This window comes from Haliaeetus albicilla, chromosome 19 (genome assembly GCF_947461875.1).
Source record: "Haliaeetus albicilla chromosome 19, bHalAlb1.1, whole genome shotgun sequence".
Classification (NCBI taxonomy): Eukaryota; Metazoa; Chordata; class Aves; order Accipitriformes; family Accipitridae; genus Haliaeetus; species Haliaeetus albicilla.
The window spans coordinates 12,703,038-12,729,682 of NC_091501.1; the positions used below are offsets into that span (position 1 = coordinate 12,703,038).

At 37.3% G+C, this 26,645-nt stretch overlaps 1 protein-coding gene across 12 annotated transcripts in view; it reads left to right on the top strand.

Annotated features, from left to right (window-relative positions):
- ERC1 (ELKS/RAB6-interacting/CAST family member 1) overlaps positions 1-26,645 on the top strand; it is a 305,364-nt gene that overhangs the window by 149,340 nt on the left and 129,379 nt on the right. For all 12 annotated transcript variants that reach the window (XM_069807691.1, XM_069807694.1, XM_069807693.1 and 9 more), the window contains one exon: positions 11,820-11,955. In XM_069807691.1, the coding sequence (XP_069663792.1) occupies positions 11,820-11,955 (136 nt within the window). The remainder of the gene's footprint in view (positions 1-11,819; positions 11,956-26,645) is intronic.

Consider the following 26,645-nt stretch of genomic DNA (forward strand, 5'->3'; position numbering starts at 1 on the left):
CCTTGACAAAAGATCGCAGAAGGTGCCAATCCAACAGAAAATTGAGGCTGCTTTCCTACTAGTTCCTACTCCCCTGTGTTGCTCCTCCTAGCATGTAAACTTGTGACTTCTCAAAGCCATGGATTTACTGTAGCTTACCAGATGGTAGCTCTGAAAAGTCTTATGTTGTCTTCCTTAGCTTTCAGCATCAGTCCAACTTTTAGCTTTATCAGTCCCACTGGCACTAATAGCACTGACCGGATTGTTTCCGTTCTGAATGCCAGCAAAACTCAGGTTGTCTGCAAACTTCCCCTTGCATTTTTAATGTCTTGAGTTGATCATGCCATGCTTGATGGAAGTCCCACATGCTGGAAACTAAAAGAGAGGTGACATAATGCAACTTTACCCTGCAAGTATGTGCAAGGGTAAAAAATCTTACCCGTGCAGGCTTCAGTGGGGATGTGGTATCTTTGAAAATACATTCTTTCGGGGTCACCTCCTGTCATACATTTTCTCTTTTACCAATATTGTGTTCAGTGTTGTTTGTTTCTTTCTCTAGGCCTGCCTTGCTCTGCAATAACCTGCATTATATGCTCACTTAGTTCCTTTAGTCTGCAATATTTAAAAAAAAAAAAAAAGTATGTTCTGTTTAATTTTTGAATTTTTAGCTAGTAGGATTCTTGGTTTTGCTGGATACGCCTGAATTCCTCACATAATCATACCAAATAAATAACAGCATTAATGTTGCTAACTTGAAACCAACTACTAGATGGATATACACATTCACTTCACTTTTCAGTGTGTAATTTTTCACTTTACGTAGATAATACCAGCAGAATATGTTAGGAGTATGTCACAGCTTAGAACTAGATCTTTTTTTGTTGTTGTTACTAACTCCTTCTTGCAATATATATAGCGGATATAAGAGCAAACACTTTTTCAGTTGACATGTCAACATATTTTAAAGGGTTGATATGTCATTAATCAACATAAGGTGTCTTTTCTTTTGGCATTGCTTGCTAAATAGAGATAATTTAATTAACAAACCTTGTGATCACTGAGGGTATCAGTAAGAGTATATTTCAGATGTCTGAAACGTAGGGCATCTTGTCATCAGATTTTTTTTTTTTCTGTACTTGTTCAGAATATATTAAAAAATAATGTATTTCTTCAAAACACTAATGGGCATACTTACAAGTTCTGTTGCAGATCCACTTACTGTGAAATGGTAGAAAACCCTCCTCAAATGCGTAAGCCAGTAACCTTGTCCATGCACATTACCAAGGCTATTACAGAAACCTCCGATGAAGAGATACTCATAAATGTTGCTTGCAACACTCACTGAGTTCTCCAGAAAGCCAGTGGCATTTGCTCAACTTGCAAAGTATTCCTATCTGTATTTTGGAATCCTACAGCTGACAGACTGAGAAGACAATATTACAGCTGTACCAGAGAAGGAGGAACTAAGCCATCTGCACTATTTAGATAGGCTGGTCAGCCCTGTATGTGGTATATTTATTACAAATAATGCTGCTGTCCCCCATTTTCCAGGCAGCCAAAAGTCTGTAACAAATCATCTCAGTAGGCACTCTTCTTATTAACCTGATGTGAGCTGTCAAAGCCAGTGCTACAGAATGTATTTCATAAGAGGAGATACCTCTTAATAAATCTGTTTGCTAAGCACCCAAAAGAAATATGCCAAACATGCCATTCTGAGAGACATTGTGGTTTGCATTCATTACCAGAAATTGGTCTCACCCAGTGGATACCAAAATAGAACTGTATACTTCTCATCTCAGAGTCTCATGATAATGAAGACGCTGTAGCAAGGTACAGTTTGATAAGCGTGATAGCATTGCTTTTCAATCAACCCCATCCTTTTGCATACTTTTCCTGGTATAGTCTCTGGGAATGGCCAACTTCGGATCAGATTTGGTACAGCTTCTTTATAGCTAACAGGGTAAACACTTTTCCATTCACGTCTATAGAGAGAATCTGTTTGAAAGATTCTTCTTGAAAACAGTTTTGTTTTTAAGGAGATAAGCTGAGTAATATAAGATTTTTATTTGGACGCTTCAGTGACATAAAATCATCAGGCTTTTAGCCCTGAAATGGACCGGTTTACGTTTATTTCAGAATGGTCCTGCTAGCATCACTGTCCTCACATCCTTTTCTTAGAGCAAGACTCTGAATGTTCTCATGGATGTTTTTCTTTTATATCAGAAATTTTCTTCCACTGAGTTGGTACATTCACTGTGCTTCCTTTTGTGTCCTTAGCAACTGATCAGTTTAATATCTTTTGCTGAAGACTGGATTTTCAGTAGTTGTCAGCTTGAAAGTGTAAGACGTACCTTGATTCTTTAATATACACTATTTCAAAATGACAGGATAATATTCAACTGTTATCCCAAATTTCTACAAATTTTTAGAAGAGGACTTTTCTCTCTTGATAGTTTGGTATATGCTGCAAGCCAAACATAAGCTACTCCAGCATAGTTCTTAAATGCTTTGCTTTTAACATTTTCTTCTCCTTACATTATATTTAATTTTTGGTTTTGTTTCAGTGGCTGGTTTTTACATTCGATTTTTCTTTTAATTATTGATTGTATCAGGCATTATTCTGGGAGGAATGAAAAGATGGCATACCCGTATGAAAGAAAACAACTGCTGTATTGTGATTTGTTTTCTTTTCTGGCTAGTGGGACTGCAGTTAAGAGACATGTGTGATCTTAGATCACAAAAATACCCTCTCGAAACCTCAATAAAATGCCATTCATAAGGAAGATTTTATTGCTGTTTAGAAAATACTTTTTTCAGCCAAATGGTGAAGGTCTCCTGAGCAGAGAGTTACTGGCTGCGTGTGATCTGTTCACAGGGCGGTTGGCTTGTGCACTGGAGTTAAAGGTAAAAAGAACAGCACCTTTGGGACTTCCTCCCACACTGTTAGGGCCAAATTCAACTAACCCAGCGTGTTGCAGGGAGAAGGAACCCACATTGAGGCCTAATCAGCCATTTTATAAATGTCATTTTTGGCTTTGCATCTGTTTGCTCAATTAACAAAAGCAGAAGAAAAAATACAACAGAACAAACTTCAGAACTACTGAATGCTTTTATTAAGGTCCTTAAAGCATTAGTATTTTTCTTAACAAAGGAACACCCATATCATTATCTTGCAGATTTATTTCAGAGTTCACCTTGAGTTTGTATTTTTAATGCTCTTAGCTTCAATAAAAACTAAAGGTTGCAATGTTTTAAGGTTAAAGGTTTCTTTTCTAGTTCAACTGTTGTCAGCTTTCAAAAATAATTATAGAACTTGACATATAATTAACTTGATATTTAATCTCTGAAGCCTGATTTTGAATTTGACACGAGTTATGAAATTATGGTAATGTATTCATTACTTTCATCACAAAACTTGCTTCCTAGGAAATGGATGCTGAGAATGTAAATAGTTGGGAAGCTGCACATTAGTTTTATGAGGGTTTTTTTGGCTGCACATGAGTGGGGCAAATAGGTGTAGTGGATTATATCTACAAAAGTAGAATTCTAGATTAGTGAAAACGTGAGGTGCTGTAGATGTATACCTGAAGTTTTTAGAGTGTCTTGGTTTTAGTATGTTGTATCTGGCCATGTCTGAAAGCAAACCTTTGGTTTGCTTAATTTGATATGGACTTGCACTAAAACTAAGACACTTCTGTTAATTTCTGCTGTTAATCCCTCAATTTTAGCCAGTTGGTTAAGGTACCTTTTTCTTTTATTCCTTTTTTTTTGTGAATACCGAGACAACAGCATTTGACTTCACCATTGTTTGTGTGTAATTGGGCTACTGCCTCAAGACTGGAGAGTAGCCTAATTTATCCTAGTTTTGTTCAATCAAGGGATTGAAGGAAAAGGTAAGTATTTTCCCTGAACTAAGTTAGTTTGGTATTGCTTAGTGCATGCATTTGAGACATGTGCTTCTCATCTTTAGTTAGGTTTCTCTTTCTGTTAAAGTATTTATTATGTACCTTTCTATAAATTCACTGACTGTTGATGCTGCATCATTTCACTCTATCATGAGGAAAATTGTTTCCATAAATGTGTGTTCCCTGCTGATGGCTGAGAAATAATATTTCACAGGGGAAGCACCTGTAGCATTCAGGTTTAGTGAGTGTGGTTTTGATTATATTTCTTGGTCTTCTGCTAGACAGAATCAGAGAGATTAATGTGAGAAGAGGAAAACTTCAAAAAATTGTATTAACCTATAATTACGTATTGTATGGCCAAATGTGGGAGGTTGTGTTTGACAGTTGACGCATTTCACATCAGACAAGCTTGGACTCGAGTCTGAAGGCCTTTAGTTACTCCTAAAGAATTAATGTTTAAAGGTAGTGTGTTAGTGCAGTTATCTGTAGTGCAGGCTGATGATAGCTGTTTCTGGTTAGGACTTGCTAATATCCTCTCATGAAACATGCCATGTAGCATTAATGACTTGTGCCACCTCACTACTTGAAATACGTTATCTATAAACTTCATGTATTGCTAACAGATCAGGAGATGGGGTTTCTTTCTGAGGTGTTTCTAAATGATAGGAGGGTTTGGGTTACGTATTTATCATGTTGAGTTTCTAGATTCATATGCCCTGTGCTCCCCTTTCTCATATCTTCCCATCATCTGTTTCTGGAAGAAAATCTTAATGTTGTTTTAGCTAGAGTGAGAAATGTGCTGGCTAATATGCTGACTGCATCAGGAAGTGTGCATTGATATCATGCAGATAATCCTTAATGCTGAGGAAAGACAATGACCAGTCTGGAGTTGAGATCTGCTTCTAGTCTTTGACATCCAGAGCTCTTGATTCAGACACTGTTAGGCTCCGGTTCATAAAATCCAGGGCAAGCTGGTTTCCCATAGCCTTTCTAGTCTTAGTCCCTTGCCCCCCTCCAGTGCTGATCTGAACACACACTTTGTTTTCAAAAATCAAATTTTCCTAGCTTCAGGAAATGAAGTCCACCCTGCCCATCTCTTAAAGCCACTGTGGGACTTCTTAACTCACATACAGCAGACCAGTTAAATTTTCAGGGTCTGTTAATATTTTCATTGGCATATGTTACCTTGTCATATAAATGGCACAGAACAGCGAGGAACAGTGTAACAAAGCGATGAGAGATTGTGGGAGGAGAGGCTCACAAGCAGAAGAGGTAACAGTGCTAGAATTTGCCAGCTGTGCATCTGAACAATAGCAACTCATTGAAAGTATGTTGATTGGTCTTTTAGTTTGGTTGCAGTGTGCAACAGAGGCGGTGATATTAAACGAAGCTGTTTGAAAAGCGTAATGAAATTATTGTTTCTTTTACTTTGTAATATAATGCACCATTTTTTGACCTTAGTATAATGTTGAAGAATAGTGACAAGCTACTTAAGAAGCTGAGATTGCTATGGACAGCCCAACAAAGCAAAGGAAGAGGCCCAGATAATGCTTACTGTTCAAAAAAAAAAAAATCCTGCCATACTATATTCCATGTAGATCTTCAGCAGTGCGTAACTCCCCTGATCCTAATTTTTCAATGCATAAGATAGGGAACTTTGTTCAACTTTTGGCAACTTTCCTTTGACTGTCAATCAGACACCCAGCTGTGGTGATGGGACTATGTGATGTGGTCAGTCCTGTTTCCTTCATCACTTATTTAGCTTCCTTTCATCACTTTCTTTCTTGAGGTTAAGCAATTAGGCTTTCCAAATGCTGCCATTATTCTCTGCGGTTTGGTGATCAACCACTGGTAAGGTGAAGTGAGTTTTAAGCAACTAAAAGCTAAAGCAAAACCTTTCAGAACAGGGGTTTTTCTTATTTTCAAAACAAAGTAGCATTTTGGGGAAGAGTTTCTTCTTGGCTTCCTTCTGTTACACTTCTCAGAATGTAAATGTTTTTCTTTGTGTACCAAAACTACAAAAAACCAAAACAAAACAAAACCCAACAACTATGTCACTATGTTTATGATCTTTTAAATTCATAAGTTAAGGTTAAGGATATGGCCAGCTAAAATATTCGGTGGGGCAGACCTTAAAAACAAAGAAGTGATGAAGGAAATGGTGGGTGTAATGTAGTAAGTTGGACACTTTCCTGTGAGTTTTAAATCAGTCCAACTCGGATCACTAGCATCCCATTATGTTGATGTTGTTGATTTTTTTCAGTAAAAATTTCCTTTTTTTCTCAACCACCTAATCATTGAACAAGACTGCTAATAAAGGTCTGGACAACTTAGCTGATTGTTTCCTGCCTTCCTGTTTTGCGCTCTGACCTAAATTGCTGTAGTATTATAGTCTTTCAGATGGCTTCTCCGTTTCATTCCACAAGTGAATAAATATAGTACTCTGTGTCTCTTAGGACTACGAAGTGCTTTGAGGTCTTATGCAATGATACCAACTTCCTCAAGGAGGGCAGCAGAGGAGGAGGTGCTGATCTCTGGTGACTGGGGATAGGACATAAGGAAATGGAGCGAAGCTGCGTCAAGGGAGGTTCAGGCTGGACGTTAGGAAAAGGTTCTTTGCTGAGAAGGGTGGTTGGTCACTGGAACAGGCTCCCCAGAGAAGTGGTCATGGCACCAAGCCTGCCAGAGTTCAAGGAGCATCTGGACAATGCTGTTAGTCGTATGGTTTAGTTTTAGGTAGTTCTGCGAAGAGCAGGGAGTTGGACTTGAAGATCCTGATGGGTCCCTTCCAATTTGAGATATTCTATGATTCTGTATTATACATTATAGAATTGAATATTTCATAATAGAAGGTACATTGGCAATTTTAAACTAAATAATATATTACTTCATTGTATACAGTTTTCTTTGCAGGTTTCTTTGATAATGTTGACTATTGCATCAGTTGAACTTATGCTGAGCAGCAAAGTGTGCTTTAAAGCAAATTAAGTTCATCTGTCCATCAGGATTAGTAGCTGCAGCAACAGTGGACTGTCCTGTGGGTGGTGGTAATGCTACGTCAATGAAGGCTTGAACTAAACAATCTTTCTGACATGGCTGACTGACACATAGAAATATTTTCTGAGTACCTAAGTCAGATGAATAAAACAGGCTGTTTCTATAGCTGTACCCAAGGTCTGTATATTTTTCTCGTAGTGTGTGTATTCATGAGGTGAAGTATAGTACGTGTGCATGCATTTTATATTGAAGGTAAGCTTCTGTGGTGGTTTAAAAGCATTGTACATGTATACTTATACTTGGACTATTATAAAAACACTGTTGTGTGTTAGGCACGTAACTGTGAAGGAAAAATATATTAAAAGGTAATTATACAATTTAAATTAACTTATGCATATTTTCAGTTAACATTTTATCACCTTTTATTTTACAAGAAGAACATCTGAAATTATGCCAAAAAAGATAACCAGATGGGGATAATAGCTTACGTTACATTAACATGCAGCATGAAAATCCATATGACGAAAGAATTAACAGCTATATATGCTGATGTGCATTACAGTAAAAGATAATGAGGTTAGTATTAAAATGCAAAAAATATTCACATTAGTACAAAAAATTATCTATTTCATAAAAGCCTTAATAAAGAATAGGACCTATAAAGCAATTAATCTTATTAGGGAGGAAAACTCTTCCAAAGGACTCACAGGTAACAAAGTGACTTTCCACTTTTCAGGAATGCTTGATGGTCCACTGGTTTTCTATTGCTTATATTCATCTTCCTGTTTTAAAATTATTTTAAAATGTGAAATCTTGTAATTTGAAAGTCTTTATTGCTTATTGTGATTATTTTAATTTCTTCCCCATGAGGTTCAGCTATACCTCACCACTGGAATTCAAGAATTTCATAGAGAAGTTGAAAGGTGTGGGGTTTTTAAGTGATGCAGCTTTGTTTCATTAAAAAAAGGATAAAGTCATAGAAATGAATAGTTATTTTCAGTGTCCAGATTGAGAAATCTTATGGGTTTTTTCAGCAGGCATGTGGCTTAAATTGGGCACCCAAAATCAAAGGATGTGAAATGATTAATTCTGAAAATCTTGGCCCGTCTTTAGTTGAAGGACTTTGGGGTTTATTTTTTAAAATTGAAAGCCTGATTTTGATTCTACTTCCTTTTTGCTGATATATTCTATTGTAACAGCACTTGGCATGACATATTGTGAAATGGAGAAAAATTCTAAGCAATGGAAAAGATTTTTCACTTTTGAGTACTAAATTTTTTAGAAGCCATACCTCAAAAATAGTAATTATCTGAAAATTGCTATTAAAAAAACACAAAAGAAATTGTTATTTCCAAAATGAGTGGGATTCTTCACTGTAATTCAACATATTAAACATTTTCATTAGAATTTTCTTCTTTTATATGTGACTAGAACATTTCTTTTTTTATTCGATTTGAGAGTGACTTTTAAGAATAAACATCTGCTGAGATGAGGTAAATTTACTTTTGTTAGTTTGTTATTGTTTCTGTTGGTTCCAGTGATATCCTTCTTTAAAGCATTATCTCATTGAATGTGAACTGGCTCTCCAATTTTTGTTAGAATCACCAGCATTTCTTCTCTCTCTAGTCCCATTTTAAAAAGATGTTTCAGTAGGAATATGTACTTACAGTAATATTTAATGCTCTGTATCTCTCAAATTCATGTGCTTTTTATTTTATGATGAGAATTCCACATGCACATTGCAAATTGCTGTTTACTCAGTTGCTGTACATGCTAACACTCATGCTTTCTAGAAAACACTCACAAATCTCTTAGCTGTTGCCATCATTGTAATTCATTCATTTTCTTTTTGCTATCTTTAATCTTGTGCAGTTTTTTCAGTTTTAATAAATACACTCTTACAGATGAAGGATTTCTTTAAAACTTTACTGTCGCTTTGAAGGGTTATGTGCTATATATATGTGTAATTGCATTCAAAAAGAGTTAAAGAACATTAAGTTTACAAAATGAAGCTCTCAAACTGAGGGAATTCCAGAGCTCTGTTTCCTTCTGCAGTCCTAATGAGCTTCCTTGTGCACATATATTAGGACAAATCTTTATTTTCCTCTTGACTGTCTTCTCATAGAATGTACCACCAGTTGCAGTGTGCTCGCTTAAGACGCATACTTTCTGTATTTTATTTTATTGTTCCAGTTCAGTATGTGGTCCAATTCTGCACATTGTTCAGTGGTGGTGTGAAGATGAAATTGTTCTATAACAATCATCAGTAGTGTTTCAGTGTTCAAAATAGCAACAGAACTGTCCTATTGAGCAGTGAATTAGGTGATTCCTATTAATCAAGCTTCTGAGGTCTGTTGATATTAAAAATGTGTGTGTGTGTGTGTGTATTTAAATATTTTTTAGATATTGTTTTTGTATACAAAAGCACAATTCTGACTTTGGCTTTGAAGACAAAGTTATCTGACAGAGAAGAAAGAGGATTCTTTACAGAATCACAGTATGGATTCTTTACAGTTTCACAGAACTTTCACAGTACAAATGTTCAAGGGCTCTGGGCTTGTATATTCTAAACCTGTTACACAATCATCTGTGTGAAGTATTGTAAAAATGAGAATTATCATTTGGTACCATGGGCATTGAGATAAGATGAGATGTGTTTTCATGCATCAAATGACTACAAGCCTTTTAGATTTATAGATTTCAAGTTTCATGTGACCTTCTCAGTTTATATAGTTAAACAGTTGAGGAAATTTTAGGTAATGCTATAGATGCCTGTATCATTTGAAAGGTTTATTGCCCAACTTTTGTTGCTTTTTGACATCAAAGGTATAGAGTGATAGTTGTATCCTGCACATGAATTCACGTTTCCAAATAGTATGACAGTTACGAGGATTGATCAGAGTATTACAAGCACAGGTAATTTCATTCCATCTTTTGAACTGCTTTAGGAAAGCTTCAGTTTGTCTCAAAATATCTACCTAATATATTAGGAAGACATTAATTTTTGTTCAGGCTTGAGAAGGTGGATGTCAATAGTATATATCCTCATAATCACTCCTTTCTTGGAAATACATACTTTGAAAACGTTTTGGACCACGTGGGAGATTATCTACTTCAGACATATTTTGAGGAGGGTTGTGGCTTTATTAATATTGTTGTCTCTTATCTAACAACTAGATTACAGTAACACAGACCAGTTCCCCAACAGGTGAATCTAGGTTTGCAAGTTTATAAAAAATAATTAATTCCCCTAATTTTAATTTAGAAGTTGAATGAGAATTCTCATGTGGAATTGAATGTGTTGGGCTGACATATTTTCATTTTCTGTGTTGACTTAGCTGTACTTTCTGTGTTTATTTTATTGGACAGATAGAACTGTGTATTGTACAAGCTGAGTTGGTGCCAACATAATATTTCCAATAAGTCGTTTAATCACTGAACAAGTCTGCTTTCAAACTGGGCAATGCGCCCATTGCCAGTATGCAGTGTGCTGGGTTAGAATAACGTAACAATTATACTGGTTGTGTTTAAAAAGCATCCTGACTCAAATCAGCTGTAACTGTTGAACAAGGTAGTTAAGTATGCCAATAATTTTTTAACATCATCAGAAAAGGACTTTCCTTTTTTGCTTTGGTCTCTGGAGGCCATCAGCACTTTTTCACACTAGTAGAAGTTTGTTTAGCACCAAGGAAAATTTGCTGTCTTTGCAATTTTCCCAGATCCAGTTGGCTTATATTGCAAAAAGCAGAGCTCAGTGTTGAACCTATGTTTTTTTGGAAGAACTCAAAGCACTGACTAGCTATATGCCACATAATTTGAACATATATATCACAAAGAGATATGTTCTTGATCATACTTTTGTTATGAGTTCTGAAGAAAATATTAAAGCAGGGTTGTTTGTGATCTGTTCTAAAAGTATTTCTGAAATACAGAAGAAACATTCTTCCCTCTCTGTGTGGATAACATACCAGATATGAAGCTAGTATATCATTCTGCTTTCTAAACAGTAAATTAAAGAGCCGTCTCTACTACTCGCATGATGTTTTGGGGAAATCTTGCAACCAAAGAATCTGTCTTTTATTCCAAAATCCAAACTCCAGATATAATTATGGAGAAAAGGGCTGAGGAAGCAAAGCTAGCCTGTTTTGTTTTGATTGGACTAAAAGTTTAGACTTAAGTTCTCTGTGGTCAGGAGGCTGAGATTAAAGGGTCTGTAATTAGATTCAATACTCCTTGTGTCTTAATGCCCAGAAAGGCCAAACTCTGTCTGCAGGCAATAGTAGTTGCCAGGATCGTCAAAAATAATTCATAGATGCAAGTGAAAAGGAAGTTATGCACACTTTCTGAAATAGTTTGTTCTTACTTGCTCTGTCTTGTTTCTGTAGAAAGAAAGGATAGGAAATCCCTAAAAATATCTACTAAACAAGTAGAACTTGAGGTTGAAAAGACATAGTTTTACTTCTGGAAACAGATTGCCTAGATCTTATAGGTAGTCCTCTATATTCAAGTCATGTTTCATTAGTTTTTCCTTTTGATCCTATTTTCCTTACATTAGATATAGTGGTACCCAAATCAAAACAGGCTATTAGATGTCTGTGTTTTTTATGTACATGTGTGTAGGAACAGAGAAGAGATTTCTGCCACATAGTCCCAGGAGGGCAAGTGCATCTTTGATTAATAGTTTATACTAAATAATAATTAAGGGGGGGCATCAGAAATTTCCACATTTAGGTTAATAGTAATGGCCAAAATGAAGTGTTCTTTTGGCTGAATTAACAGTTGAGGGTAACGCTTGAGAATTATTTTGGTGTCGGTGACCTTCTGCAAATGAAGTGGTGGTACTTGAGGGTTCCGCTCTTCCTCAGTACAGCTGCCCAGCACTGGGGCTGATGGGAAGTGTGCTCTGGACTGCGCTCTGAGTGCTCTTCTCTTTTACAGGCAAGTTAAAGATCAAAATAAGAAAGTAGCAAATCTGAAGCACAAAGAGCAAGTGGAGAAAAAGAAGAGTGCACAGATGCTGGAGGAGGCCAGGAGACGAGAGGATAATCTTAATGACAGCTCCCAACAGCTTCAGGTAACATGGGAATTGAATTAAAGCAATTTGGCCAATCAGCCATGCTTAGCTACCTCGCTCTTCGCTGTACCTCCTGATCCATTTTCATAGCTGTTACCTAAGAATTTTGTTACTGATTTTTTTAAAAGGACACATCTATCCCAGAGCACTTCAAAGAAAGCAGCCTCTCTCAGTTGCTTTCCTAGCTTACTCCATTTTCATAAAAGTGAAAAATAGTTTTAACTGTCAATTCAGCTATGAAGTGCATTATTGAAATAATTTTATCATTTCGGTATTGAGCTTGGTGTGGCATTTCTTTCTTCGCTGCTCTTCTAACAGCCTTTTTCTTTAGCTGTTCTGTGTATTTTTCTAGCTGGTTTTACCTTATACTGGTGCCTTTTCTTCAGTAAATGAAAGATAATCAAGTAAGTATTCTTATAGTAAATTGGAATTATTGTGGGGTAACTGGAGGACCACGTTTTCTGTGTTTACTCATCTTTGTTTGGCAGTGAAACCCTACTCTACCTTATGAATTCTTGGTATGCTTACTAGTCAGTTTGCTTTACTTCTGAAATGGTAACATGCTGCTGCCCCACAGAATTATCTGGTTACCTCAAATCTGCCTAGGCATATGAAAGTCACCGGGTATGAAAGCCAGTCAAATATTTCTCAGTGTGCTATATGTTGATATTAGCTGTAGATGGTTTATCAAATGGTAAGTTTTCAAGTGCTGTCATAAAAATGTTAAACTATTGCCATGAAATAAAGCAAAGATACCATGATGCTAAGTGAGGAGATAATAGCTATTTGCCTGTGTTTTCTTTAATTTCCAAAAATAACTTTCCTTTTGGTGAGTGAAAAAAACATGGAAACAGTAATCTACCCTTGAAGTCTTTTTGAATTATTTTTAAAATCTTTAGAGAGCAAGCCTTCTCCTAGGTGTTTTCCTTTGTTATCCTAGGTTAAATCCTGTTTCTTGTTACCAGCTACGTATCTTAATACATCTGCAATGAAGACACAGAATAAATTCTAATAGTTCACTAGCAAAGATAAATCCCCTCCTTAATTTAAACAGATACTTCTTTACTCTGTTTTGTTGAATTCCAAGGGGATGGTTTCAACTCTTTAAGAACTTTTGAAAGAACCACAGAAACATGTGTCCATGTGGAATGCTCTCAGATGCACCATTTTGTGGTTTTCCCCCTCAATTCTAGACCTATCTATGCAGGGCACTGAAATAGTTAAGTTCCAAGTGTATGAAAATGATTTCATAACTGCAGACTTTTATAAAAGGCGGGGATGTGGGATTTCTACATCTGCTAATGGGTTTTGTGGCTGTAATGCTATGGCAATCCACAAGGCTCTCGTTATGTGGCAGCTTAAGTTTAAATAACACAATCCTCCTTGTATTAGTGAAATGTCTTTAAAAATTCCTAAACCTAATGCAATATTTGGTTAGATTTCTAATCTGCATTTGAGTAAATCTATACTTTAAGTTTGAAAAGGTAAGTGGTACTTGACATTTGCCTTGCAGTTATGTTCATGGTGTATTTATCGAATGACACCAATCCACAAGACCATCATTTTGTTTTTATGTAGCACTTGCAGATTTTAAAAGGTATGGCTTTCTTTTCTGGCTTTTTGCCCCACAATTATTCTTTCTCTTCACATTTCTTTCTTTTACACAAACAGAAGGCATTGGAAAAAGCCTGAGATTTGTTTTCTCTCAACTATTATACTATCTCTCTTTTTTTTAAGAAACAGTAAGTTATGTAATGTGTTTGTACAACTACACATAGCAGTGGACAGCCAGTGATATTCTGTTTACTGATAACTTTAAGTCATGTTAAAACTATTTAACACCAATTTCTGATACTTCAAAGAGATTCTACAGCTTTGGTGGCAGCAGTGAGGCAGCTTTTGCTCAGAAATCATGTGGCAAAAAATGGTGTTGCTTTGTATCAGAGTTCTTTAAGAATGTATAGCTGTCCTTGCAATGTCCTATCCAATTCTTTACTTACAAAGTGTTTTAGCAGTAGAGGGGTCACAGATATAAAACTATGAATAGCATAGTTAACATAATTTTACTCTAAATATTCCCTCTTTTTTAATTTCAAAGTAACCAACTTACATCTAGGAGCAAGAAACAAATAAGCAATTGTCTCTTTTGAGGAAGCCAAGTTGTTTGATATTTTTCTGTTTTTCTCCAGTGTTACTCTGTTGTAGGTTGGTGGTCTAATAGGGAAGCTAAAATAGGGAACAAAAATGTCAAAGTGTATAATTTTATTATCTTTACCTTTTTACATTCAGGTTTTCCAGTTAGAGATGTCTATACAGCAGTATATACTTTTTTTCACTTTGCTTATGTTGTGTTTTATTCTGCACTGGTGTCTGTTGCTTTCTATACAATTATATGCAAGTATTTCTGAGATTAAAAATAGACATTATTAAATGCATGTAAGAATTTAAGGTTAAAGTGGGATATGATACTCAACATTGAAATGTGTAAGTTGTCATAGTATTAATATTACTTGATTTTCCATAGTGCCTTTCCTGCTTTTGTGAACCTAATTGTCCTGTTTGGGTGGGCTCGATTTTAGAGAGTCTTTTCCCATATTCAACACAAGGCTGAAGGGAATGCTTTCATTCACAGATGAAAAAGGTCTGTATGCTCTAATGAAAATATCAGGCTAAGGTAAAATATGGAGTGTTTAATGACAAGTGACAGGTTCAATAAAAACTCTTTCCTTTAGAAGAGCCCTCTGCTTATAGCCTCTCTCTCTCAAGGACTGCAACGTTTTGGTTTCCTGGAAGTAAAATTTACCTCGGACCACATTTCAATTTGTTAGTTATGGAGACCTGTCTTCTCCATAGGCTCTAAAGGGCACAGCCTTCTAATCGATTAAAAAAAAAATTAAACCTGAGAGGAACATAGATTTTTTTGACTTTTTTTTTTTTTAATGCAACCATTGTTGGCTTTGGGGTCAGGACACACAAGCACCAATTTTAGATAATTTTGGTCTTGGCGGTTTTGGCTGGAATTAATAATAAGACATTATGAAATGCTTAAAAATACATGATCTGCATGTTCTTTGGTTGACCGTCTGCAATCCAGTCAAATAAACACGCTCCCAAGCACATACTCCACTCCTCCTTTCTCTGTCCCTAACAGGCATGTGGTTTCTTTCTTCCTGAGGCCAGTAACAAAATGTTCGTTTATTCAGAGAGCTCTGATGATGGAAATTTGGTATTTTGGGGAGTGGGGGAAGAATGAAAACCATAATGTCTCAATTCTAGTGAGATGGATAAATGGCTTTCCAAATTTGTCTTTTCCTCCTGGGTTCCCTTAAACCACAACTCTCCAGAGATCTGAGAGGTTAACGAGTGTCTGGTCTATAAGCAAGATAAAAAAACAAGCTGTCAGGCCAGAGTAGAAAATTTTTGCTTCAAGTAACTAAAGCTTGGCTATTGTGAAAAGGAATTGATATGCTGTCTTGTCCTAGAAAGGTAACATTTACTGAAATTTCATGATATTTGAATGGCTACTTGGAACTGACATCTGGAAGGTAGTATGCATATTTTGTTGTTCTATCACTCAAGCATCTGCCAGATTTTTTAGGAGGAATTTTCAGACTATCTTGTGGCATGAAGTCATGTACTATTGGATCTGTATTGCAGCAGCTGTCCATCAATCTCTAATTGCTGCGGACAAACTATATGTCCGGAAGCTGTGTAAAATATATTTGAATGCTTTAATGAACAACTGTAAAACCAAGTAAATTTATTAATTTTGCTCTCCTTTTTCCACACCCAAGTTTAGATAATTTAATGTATAATTCCTAATCCATGAATTATATGTGCAAGTATATGTAATTTGTTCCTTGTGATTATATAATTCTGTTATCATATTGAGCATTAAATAGGAAAAATATCCTTCTCATGGAAAGAACTGAATTTTCAGTCTAAACAAATGTGCAATTTTTTGTTCAATAATGCTTTTATTTGGATCCAGACAAAGCTTGATGAAATGGATAGATAGCCAAATACCTTCTCATCAAATGAACCTTCTAAATCATTAAATGTCAACCTTGGTGCCCCAAGCCTGTCAGTGTTTAAGAATTCTTTGGACAATGCCCTTAACAACATGCTTTAACTTTCTGTCAGCCCTGAATTGGTGAGGCAGTTGGACTAGATGATCATTGGGGGTCCCTTCCAACTGAAACAGTCTATTCTCATTAACTATTTGTTATGAGGCATCATAACATGTACACCCAGTCAATATTAAGATTCAAAAATCTGAAAACCCAAGTGAAGCTCAGGACATCTGGTCTTAAATTACTGAAGAATTTCCTCTTGACATGCTATGATTGGTTCTTGAGAGTAGGGTGGCTGAAGTTTTTTCATCTGATCTGTTGATGGTAATACCATGCCATGATAAAAATAATGGTTTGTCATCTTTCTGCTGTTAGTAAAGAGAGATCGTGCTTCCCTAATTAATCTATGAACTTGCTTTTGGACAGTGTGTACAAAGCTTTTGAAGAAATGGTTAGATTTAAAGAAAAGCTTTCCAAACTTAAAAGTTCAAGATTTCCTTCATAACTTTCTAGGCATCATCAGCTTTGAAGCAAATTGGTTATGCTAGTTAAATGGTATTACATGTTTTCCTGGGATAAGTGAATTTCAAGTGCTGAGTTCCTGGCTAATTCCTCTTCCATATAGACTACTACCATATCAGATTCCAGCTTGCCTGCCAGCTGAGTGGAGTGTACTTTCTTTATCCCTTGGATAGCACAGCTCAACATGGTAAAGCCCATGAAACTGTCAGCTACTTCATTTCAGCCTGGTAGAAATCTGTTCTTCAATGCCATCTTGCATCTGCAGGGCTTATTCCAGAGAACGGTCTGACATACCAGACTTGTATTTTCTCATTGAGCTCAGATCCATCTTTGGGAATTATTCAGATCAAAATGTTCTTTTTCTCTCCCTTCCTCTCCCAGTACTTTTTAGACAGTAATTACATTAGGGAGAAGTTTTGGCCTCCCTGTCCCTGGATAATCCTCTGTGCTGCCCAGCCTTGTAGGTGTTAGTGTTCCTTGGGCCATTAGCACCTACACAGATGGCTACAATTTCACTAAATGGTATATTCAGTTCTAGGTCATCCTCCTGTCCTTTAGGACAGAACTCATGGCCTAAAGCACTGAAAGGATATGAATTCACTTTGCAATTCAGTTTTTAAGAAATTTGTTAGCATTTTTTTGAAGGGATAAGGGTTTTTTGTCAGTCACCATAAAGGATGAAAATTAACATTGTTACATGTTCTTGATAATTAAGCTAGATGTGATTCTGAATTCAGAGATGATGTGCATCAGTTTTGTACTGTCTGTCTCTCAGTACTCCATAGGACTTTTGCTAATGAAAATGCAGCAGGTATGAACAAATACAGGCTCTAAACAGTCATATCTCCTAAAAAACCTAAATGGAATAAATGTATGCAAATTATTCCTCCTATTTTATTTGGGCTAAACACAATGGTAGCCAGTAGGTACTTTTGGGATCAACTGACCCTCCAACCCTTTCTCTGAGAGATTCTGTGACAGCTGGCTATGCATTAGAAAACAGGATATACATACATAGTAGAAACTTTAACAGCTTTTACAATATGTTACAAAAAATATGGTGTTCCACAAATGTTGTATTCTATACTTACATGGAGGGTTGTGATTTTCAGCACAGTGTGTGCAGTTACTGTAGACACAAGCAAATATTTAACCCTGGCAGATGCTTTGAGAAAAATTAGCCCTTGTTCTTATCATGTCATAACTCTCCCTGTAAAGAGAGCTTTTCCTGACTTTCCTGGATGTCTGGGAGAATGTCCTGGTTTCAGCTGGAATAAAGTTAATTTTCTTCTTAGTAGCTGGTATAGTGCTGTGTTTTGGATTCAGGATGAGGATAATGTCGGTAACATACTGATGTTTTAGTTGTTGCTGAGCAGGGCTTACACTAAGTCAAGGACTTCTCAGCTTCTCATACTGCCCAGCCAGCAGAGGCTGGGAGTGCACAAGGAACTGGGAGGGGACACAGCCAGGACAGCTGACCCAAACGAGCCAAAAGGGTATTCCATATCATATTACATCATGCCCAGTATATAAACTGGGGGGGGAGTTGGCTGGGGGGGCACTGTGGCTCGGGGATTGGCGGGCATCGGTCAGTGGGTGGTGAGCAATTGTATTATGCAGCACTTGTTTTGCATATTCTATTATTATTATTTTTATTTATTTGGTTGGTTTTTGTTTTCCCTTCCTTTTCTGTCCTATAAAACTGTCTTTATCTTAACCTACAAGTTTTACTTCCTCCCGCCCCCCCCATTCTCTCCCTCATCCACTGGGGAGGAGTGAGCAAGTGGCTGCATGCTACTTAATTGCCAGCTAGGATTAAACCACTACAGAGAAGTTCCAAAAATGATGACCTTTTAGCTAGGCTTTTTCTGACTTATAGTGAGGGGAAGTTTCTCTGGGGGTGGGGGTGGGGTGTAATTTGAATTTTAGCCTTTTTGGGGGGAATTAAAAATTCATAATTAAGCATTCCTGGATAAATCTACTTTTATAACATAGACTATGGATGATGAATAGACAGCCTCACTTCATATTTTGTTATATCTGTGCCAGTATAGTAGTTATGGACAATACTCAGGTATTCTTTATTCATAATGCTTTCTAATGGAAAAAAGACTTAGGCATTTTCGCGGTCTTAATACCTTAATTTTTATCATCTAACATCACAGAAACAGTACTGGAAAGAAATGGTAGTTCATTAGACAGTGGAGGAATACTGCACAGTACCAAAAATCAGTGCATAATATGAAATAGCAATATCATGAAATCATGTTTTCATGTAAAAATTACACTGTTGGATTTCCATTTCAGCAAGACAGTAGTGCACATAAAAATGAGCTTCTAGCTAAAAAGGAAGGTTTCTTCCCTTTTCTGTATTGAAGTCATAAAGTACAACTTTATTGTGAGGAAGGGTGTAAAGACTTGCTAACAGATAGCCAGAAAGTAAACATGACAAGGTAGGAAAAATAACGTGACAAACAAGAAGGAATGAAGTCAAGCCCTGCAGCATCTGCTCAGATGAGGTCCTGTTCTTAGGAATATTAGTCCTTTTCATCTCTTATCGTTTCACATATGGATCTGATGGACTTTGCAAGACAGTAATTCCCGATTTACTTAGAGGAAGCTGATCAAGACAAGCTTTCGTACACATTAAGCGTTAAGAGTATTTACCTGGGTCTCTTTCTAATACCAGTTTTCCCGATTTTCCATACAGAAATCTGATACCTGTTTCTCCAAACAGCTGCATACAGACAGAGTATATAGTAGTATGGGTGACCATTAAAAAAGTGTAAATTTACCTCTCCCATTTCTTAATTTTCTTGAATTTGTGAGATTTTGGTGTTGTAACTTTCTTACAATGTGAGCTGGGAGCCGTGAGCAAAATGTGAGGACAGCCCTATCTCCCATTTTAGTAAAGCCATTTTTTCTGATGAAAGTTTACAAGGTCTGACTAACTTCATTGTTGCTCATGTGTGCAGTGTTGCATGTTGAAGCAACAACAAAAATAATGGATTTTTGAACATGAAAAGGATTTGTCTCAGTTTTCTCTGTTGCTCGATGTTCGGTTGTGTTACTGAAGAAGGAAGATGCAGGTTTTTCCTCCATCTAAAATATCATGTACATTTCTGATTATCAGAATAAATGTATGACCTTGTTCTTAGATTTGATATGGCAGTTCTTATAGAGACAGAATCTGTCATTCTACATAATCGATGTTTATGACATTTAATACATTGTTGAGGAATTACCTTCTCCTGTGTCTGACCAGAAGAGAGCACTCCTTACAGAATACTTGTTACCATAACATGTACAGAAACTAAGCTTGAAGAGACTTGACATTTGGAATGGATAAGCATATCCCTGGATAGACACTTAGCCATCTGCTCTATTTGTTCTCACTTTACGGTGTAGTTTACCATACACTTACTATGTTCAGGTTAGATGTATTCACTGCCTTCACATCTTTATTAAAGGTGAACCATTTGACTCTGTCTTCTTATAGAATGTAAAAATGCTCACAGTTTTGAACAGACAGCTGGAAAAATTTCGTGAAAGTCGCTATTTACAACTAGCATTAGGCAGTCTCCCAATTATCCCAGTATTTCCTTAACTGCAAATTGAGATTTGTAGTGAGAGAAAGCCATTATATGGCTTGAGAGTTTTTAATAGAGGAAAAAGGACTCCCTACATCCTAACATTTCTCTGTGATCCATCAGGAATATTATTCTCCAGACACACTTTCACCCAGTCTTTTCTGCAGAAACATTAGGTGTCAGTGGAAGATGAAACCTGCTATTTGTACTCTCTTGCCTGTTTGGCAAAGAGCAGGGTTGGTACCCTTTATGATATGCCAGAAACTAAGTACAGTGAAGCTGAATGTGTGCCAACAACCTTAACCACTAGATGTTTTTTGCATGTATTTTTTTTTTCCAAGATTAGTATCTGAGTTCAAACTCCTTTCCTAAAAACTGTCAGAGAGATTAATGTAACTGTTGACAACATGGTGTGGTTCCTGTGAGAAGGTCTCTCCTGAGAGTAGAAAGCATTGAGGGCCAGATTTAAGCAAAACAATAGGACTACATTCAAGGGGAAGAACAGCTCTCTTTTCATTTTGGTGTATTATTTCATGAGCCTGAGAAATGGCAATAAATTTGCATTTTTTCCCTCTTCTGATTTTCTTTCTCTCTCTCTCTTTCAGAAGCTTTTTTTTTTACTTGCTGTGTTGAAAATGGTTTCTAACACATCTCTCCCCAAGAATAAAAATGCCCAATTGCTGTGGCTCATTTCATAGTCTCATTGTTTAATAAAATTGCTATTTTGTCTTATTCTTCTTCTGCTCAATAGAAAAGGAAAGGGGATGGGGTGATGACGGGGACCTAAAGACAGACAGAATTCAGAATTTTATGTAAAAAAAACCCCAAAACCAACATGTTCTATACGTGTGGCAACAAATGCTTCGGTACTTCCTCTAAAACATTTCCTCTGATTCATTTGAAGTAGCAATAAACCTAATTCACCTCATTCTAATTCAGTAGTAGTCCTTAATCTTGCTTACTAAGCTGCCCAAATTGCTGTCACCCTTAAACTACTTCCCCCCCCCCCCCCCCCCCCGCCCCCGAAACAAGCCTATTCTTTCTGTCTTTAATTAGCACTTTTCCTATTACATTTTTCTCTTTGGCTAAAATTTACACACTCTTAAAATATATCAGAACAACTACTCTTACTGTGATGTGCAAGTATTAGCTGGGATTGAGGCTTAGGCTGCAAATCATGTATTCATAACTGACAGAAGGTTGTAAAATACTAAAAGTCAGTACCAGTGCTTTCAGCTGTTTATTTTTGTTTGAGGTACACTCAGATCTGAATGCAGGGCTAAAATTCATCAACAGGTTCAGTTTAGGACATTGTGTTGGTTTTGTTGCTGGTGTTTGAATTCTACCTAAGTCTTGATATCTTTGAAGTCAGATGGTTTTCCAAAGCAGGGCATGAAAAGCAAGGGCATAAAAGCTAAAGGAATTTAGTGTCTCAACAACAGTTATCTATGCCTTCCTAGGGCACAGCTATCTTCTCCATGCCAGTCACCACCCATGTACTTTTCTCTTCCTCCTTTTGAAGAACCATTGAGTATTCTTAAACTGTAAATATTTTTTGCATTATAAATGCATATGTCTATGTCCCGGTGCTATGGAACAATTATTGTTTTATGCTGAGGTAATGTATCTGGTTAAAAATGGCAAATTTAATATTTTCTGTAAATGAGACTAAATTTCTCTAAATTTCTGAATTACATTTATGACTTATTCAGGATATTTAAATGAAAGATAACATATCTAGCTCCACAAGTATCTCATAACTCTAACTTTTGGATAAAATAGCAGATGAAATTCAGTATGAGTACGTATTAATGTATGTCAGGAGAAACAATCTTAAATGTATGTACACAATGATGGGTTCTGTTCTACCTATATTAGCATGACAACAATCTTGGAATTACAGTGAACATTTGCATGAATATATTATTGGTTAGCAGAACTATTAAAAAAAACAATGCTGAGAAATATTAAATGACAAAACAGAAAATACTGCTATGCCACTGTATATATCAGCAGTGCATTCACTTCTTAAATAATGTGCAATGATGTGGGCCATCCACAACAGAAAGGATATGGCAAAAGTAGAAAAGGTAAAGTGAAGGAAAAAGATAGTAAACATAAGGATGGGCTTCTGTTCAAACAGATATTAAATAAATTTAAACGCTTGAACATGGAAAAGAAGTGAGTGAAGACAAGGGCCGGGGAGTACTTTTTCCAGCTTTGCAGGCTGAGAACAATAGATGATCATTTTGGAATATTTAGGGCTAAAGAAAAACAATAACTGTTTTCTTCTTTCCTCTGAACTAGTTCAGGCTTTTATAGAAACAATTGGAATTTCATACAAAGTGAGAATCTCTCAGAACGTGAAAAGTTTCTACTTTCTCATCCTTTTTGGTTTTTATGCCAGTGAATTTAAGTGGTAATTTTTATGAATGTTGTGATGCTATGTTGCGAGTTTAAATGCTGCTATCAGTAAAACACTGAAAATAAACCAACAAGAAGCTTTTCTTTTCAAATACTTCATTTCAGTATTTTTAAACTCATTATTTTCTGATTATGTTACTATCTAAATGTCCAATTTTTACTTTTTCAGTATTCTGTTCTTATCAATTGTATCTAATAGGTTTCGTTTTCCATATGAATTGACTGCTGCTGCACATCTAAGTCATTCCGTTCTTCCTGATTCTTTCTTGCTGAAATTTTTTTAAGTTTCTGTTACTGTATCCAAGTGATAAATATGTTTATTTCCTGTCTTCAAATGTACCCTTAGCCTTAGATACAGTGGTAAAGCTGACCTATGCATTTACTGGTAAGGGTATTGAGAGCAGAAACCAGTTTTTAATACTTTAAGCAAAACATTTCCCTAAATTAGTATGTGTATATTTGGCTAGTAGCTGAATCCAGGTTGTACTAAGACAGATCTTTTCCTTGAAATTAACTTCACTTGATGCATCTGGCTTCCAGAGGGATTGTGGGTGGGTTGGGGTGTTCCCAGGTGGTGTGAGAAACAGTGATAATTTAATTCTGATGTGAAATTGTTTTGTTGATCTCTAGTTTGAAGTTGGGGAGATAGGAGAACATCTGCATGTAGTGAAAGTAATGACGCTGGGGATTTTTTACATGAAATAAAATGAATAGTGGTTAGCAATAGCATCTCGCTAGTCTGTTAGTCCTATCCTGGAACTGATGGCTGCTTTAAAGGAAGCAGTTCCTAGCACAAATACATTAGCTACTCTACTATGATGAAAATCAAGAAAGAGGCATCAGAGGCTGAAATGAATGTATGAGACCAGAGGTGATTGCAGGAATTCCCTTTGAAATTGAGAGGGTGGGAGAAATTCAATGGCATCAACTGCTGAGTAAATATTTCCTCAGTGGTCGTCTATCACTAGTGATTTTTGCCATATGTTCAGCAATGAAAAAGAGGAAAGACAAGAGAAGTGAACTTTATAGCTGGCTGTCCATGTGTGCCACTTCTGCTGCTCTTTTTTGCTGAATGATTGAAAATGAGCAAAGAAAGGTAGGTGTTACAACTACTGTGATGTATTAGTGCAATGATGATGACAGGACTGACATTGGCAAGGAGAGTTCAGAGGAATAGGTCTGTATCAAGGGAATAACGTATGGGTTCAAGCTTCATATTAATAGTGCAGTTAGTTAAAACTGCCACTGTTTCTTGCTGTAATCCCATATCAATTTAGGAGTCTTGAATCATAGTATTGATTTATGTGTGAAGAAGAAATCTTTTTACATTTCCCCAGTTAGCCTCTCAAAAAACAAACACCAGCACCCACTCCCCCCACCCCCAAAAAAACCCAAAAACACACAAACCCCCATACAATTACAGATACCTCTTGCTTTTGCTCACTTCAGAACATTTTCACAGCTGTATTGTCAGCCTTGGGTCTGATTCCAGTAGTCGGTGCAGTTGACCCACTGTGGTTAGATGGAAGCATAGTCCCTGTAAGTTTTAAAAAATACAGATGTGGTAATCTGCAACAGCTGAAGCAAAATGTTAAAGCTGTTGGCACCCTGTGTGAGCTGCTAAATGGTAAACCTGGTTGTTACTATTGGCAAGGTATTTAGTCTGTCTAGGTTGTTGCTAATGAAGTGCCTATACAAAACGAACATACCTAACTGATTGCTGTGTTGGGAGTGCCAAGCTTAATGTAACAGGAAAGATGCATCAAAAACATGGCAGCTATCAGGAAGAGACGTTGCCAGTTTCTTATAGGAATAATCAGTTCTGCCTTTCCCTTTTAGGCCTGTGTAACGGTGTCTATAACTGTCAGTTTCTTGTCCTTCCTCTCTATTCTTCTTGTGATGGGTTGACCCTGGCTGGACGCCAGGTGCCCACCAAAGCCGTTCTATCACTCCCCCATCCTCAGCTGGACAGGGGAGAGAAAAATATAACAAAAAGCTTGCGGGTCAAGATAAGGACAGGAGAGATCATTCACTAATTACCGTCACGGGCAAAACAGACTCAGCTTAGGGAAAATTAGCTCAATTTATTACAAATCAACCAGAGTAAGGTAAATGAGAAATAAAACGAAATCTCAGAACACCTTCCCTCCACCCCTCCCTTCTTCCCAGGCACAACTTCACTCCCGGATTTCTCCACCAAGCCCCCCCCAGCATCACAAGGGGGACAGGGATGGGGTTTACGGTCATCACATGTTATTTTCTGCCGCTTCACCTCCTCAGGGTGAGGGCTCATCACACTCTTCCCCTGCTCCAGCGCGGGGTCCCACCCACGGGAGACAGTCCTCCATGAACTTTCTCCAACGTGGGCCATTCCCACGGGCTGCAGTTCTTCACGAACTGCTCCAGCGTGGGTCCTTTCCACAGTGTGCAGTCCCTCAGGAGCACACTGCTCCAGCGTGGGTCCCCCACGGGGTCACAAGTCCTGCCAGAAAACCTGCTCCGTGGGCTCCTCTCTCCACAGATCCGCAGGTCCTGCCAGGAGCCTGCTCCAGCGCAGGGTTCCCACGGGGTCACAGCCTCCTTCGGGAACCCACCTGCTCCAGCGTGGGGTCCTCCACGGGCTGCAGGTGGATATCTGCTCCACCGTGGACCTCCCTGGGCTGCAGGGGGACAGCCTGCCTCACCATGGTCTTCACCACGGGCTGCAGGGGAATCTTCGCTCCGGCGCCTGGAGCATCTCCTCCCCCTCCTTCTGCACTGACCTTGGTGTCCGCAGGCTTGTTTCTCTTACATGTTCTCACTCCTCTCTCTGGCGGTTGTTTTCTCACTGTCCCAACTTTTTTTCCTTCTTAAAAATGTTATCACAGAGGCGTTACCACTATCACTGATTGGCTCGGCCTTGGCCGGCGGCGGGTCCGTCTTAGAGCCGGCTGGTATGGGCTCGCTCTCTCTCGAACACAGGGGAAGCTTCCAGCAGCTTCTTACAGGAGCCACCCCTGTAACCCCCCCCGCTACCAAAACCTTGCCACATAAAACCAATACACTTCTTCAAGAAATGTGTAAATAATCTAGATTGCAATGGAATTCCTCTTCAGTAGCAGAGAAGGATACTGGAATTACAGAGCTTTACATTGGACATAATTCAACTAGCATTGATTAGGATCCTTTCTCATCATTACTGCAAGCTCATTGTATTTCAGATGGCTCCTGATGTTGAACAAAGCTGCTATATATTTTGGAAACACTTTGAAAGTAACACACCGGAGTGGTAACACATAAAATATCTTGGAAGAAAAAAAATATGAATGGCTGGAGTTGTTCACACATTTTTGTAGACAAAATGTTGAGAAACATTACACAATGGGTACAATGTATACAAGTGTATACAATACATTTGTAGCAATTTTCAGGTGATAATAGCAATATGCACAAGTTTTGTTAAGGACTCTATATGTGTTCAAGAATAATGTTACTATATAGCATTGCTATTTTGTCTGTATTTTTTTGCTGCTTCTTTGTGACCTGTATGTTTAAGAACAGAAACGAGTTCACATAACTTCGGATGGATGAATTAGGTCTGCATTTATTTTCTTAGCATGTAGAGAAGAGCTTTTTTTTTTTTTTTAATAGATGCTTACCACTTCAGTAAGCTTCTATATAAGTAATCTTGATACCAACATGTTTCCCATATTTTACAGACATATTTACTATCTGGGTGGGGTTTTTTCTTTCTTCCTTAATAAGGTAGGTAGCCACAAGGACTTTGTGCAGGGTAGAGCAGCTGCCTGCCTCTTTTTATTCTTTGTATTTTATTAGCTTCTGTCATTGAGCACATTTTATGATTTTCTTTCAAGTGATTGTCTATATGTATAACTTTTAAAGTGTGCATCCTTCTGGTGTACACAAGAGCAGATATTTTTGTCAGCGGCATCATTTATAGTCCTGCATCACTCTTGGGTGTTGTCCTACACTGCAGCAATGATACTCAAGAGACAATGCTGTCCAAACACCACTCCCATTTTCTACCTTTCTATTTCAAATTGGCCATTTCTTATAAACTATTGGGTTCCTTATGGGTTTT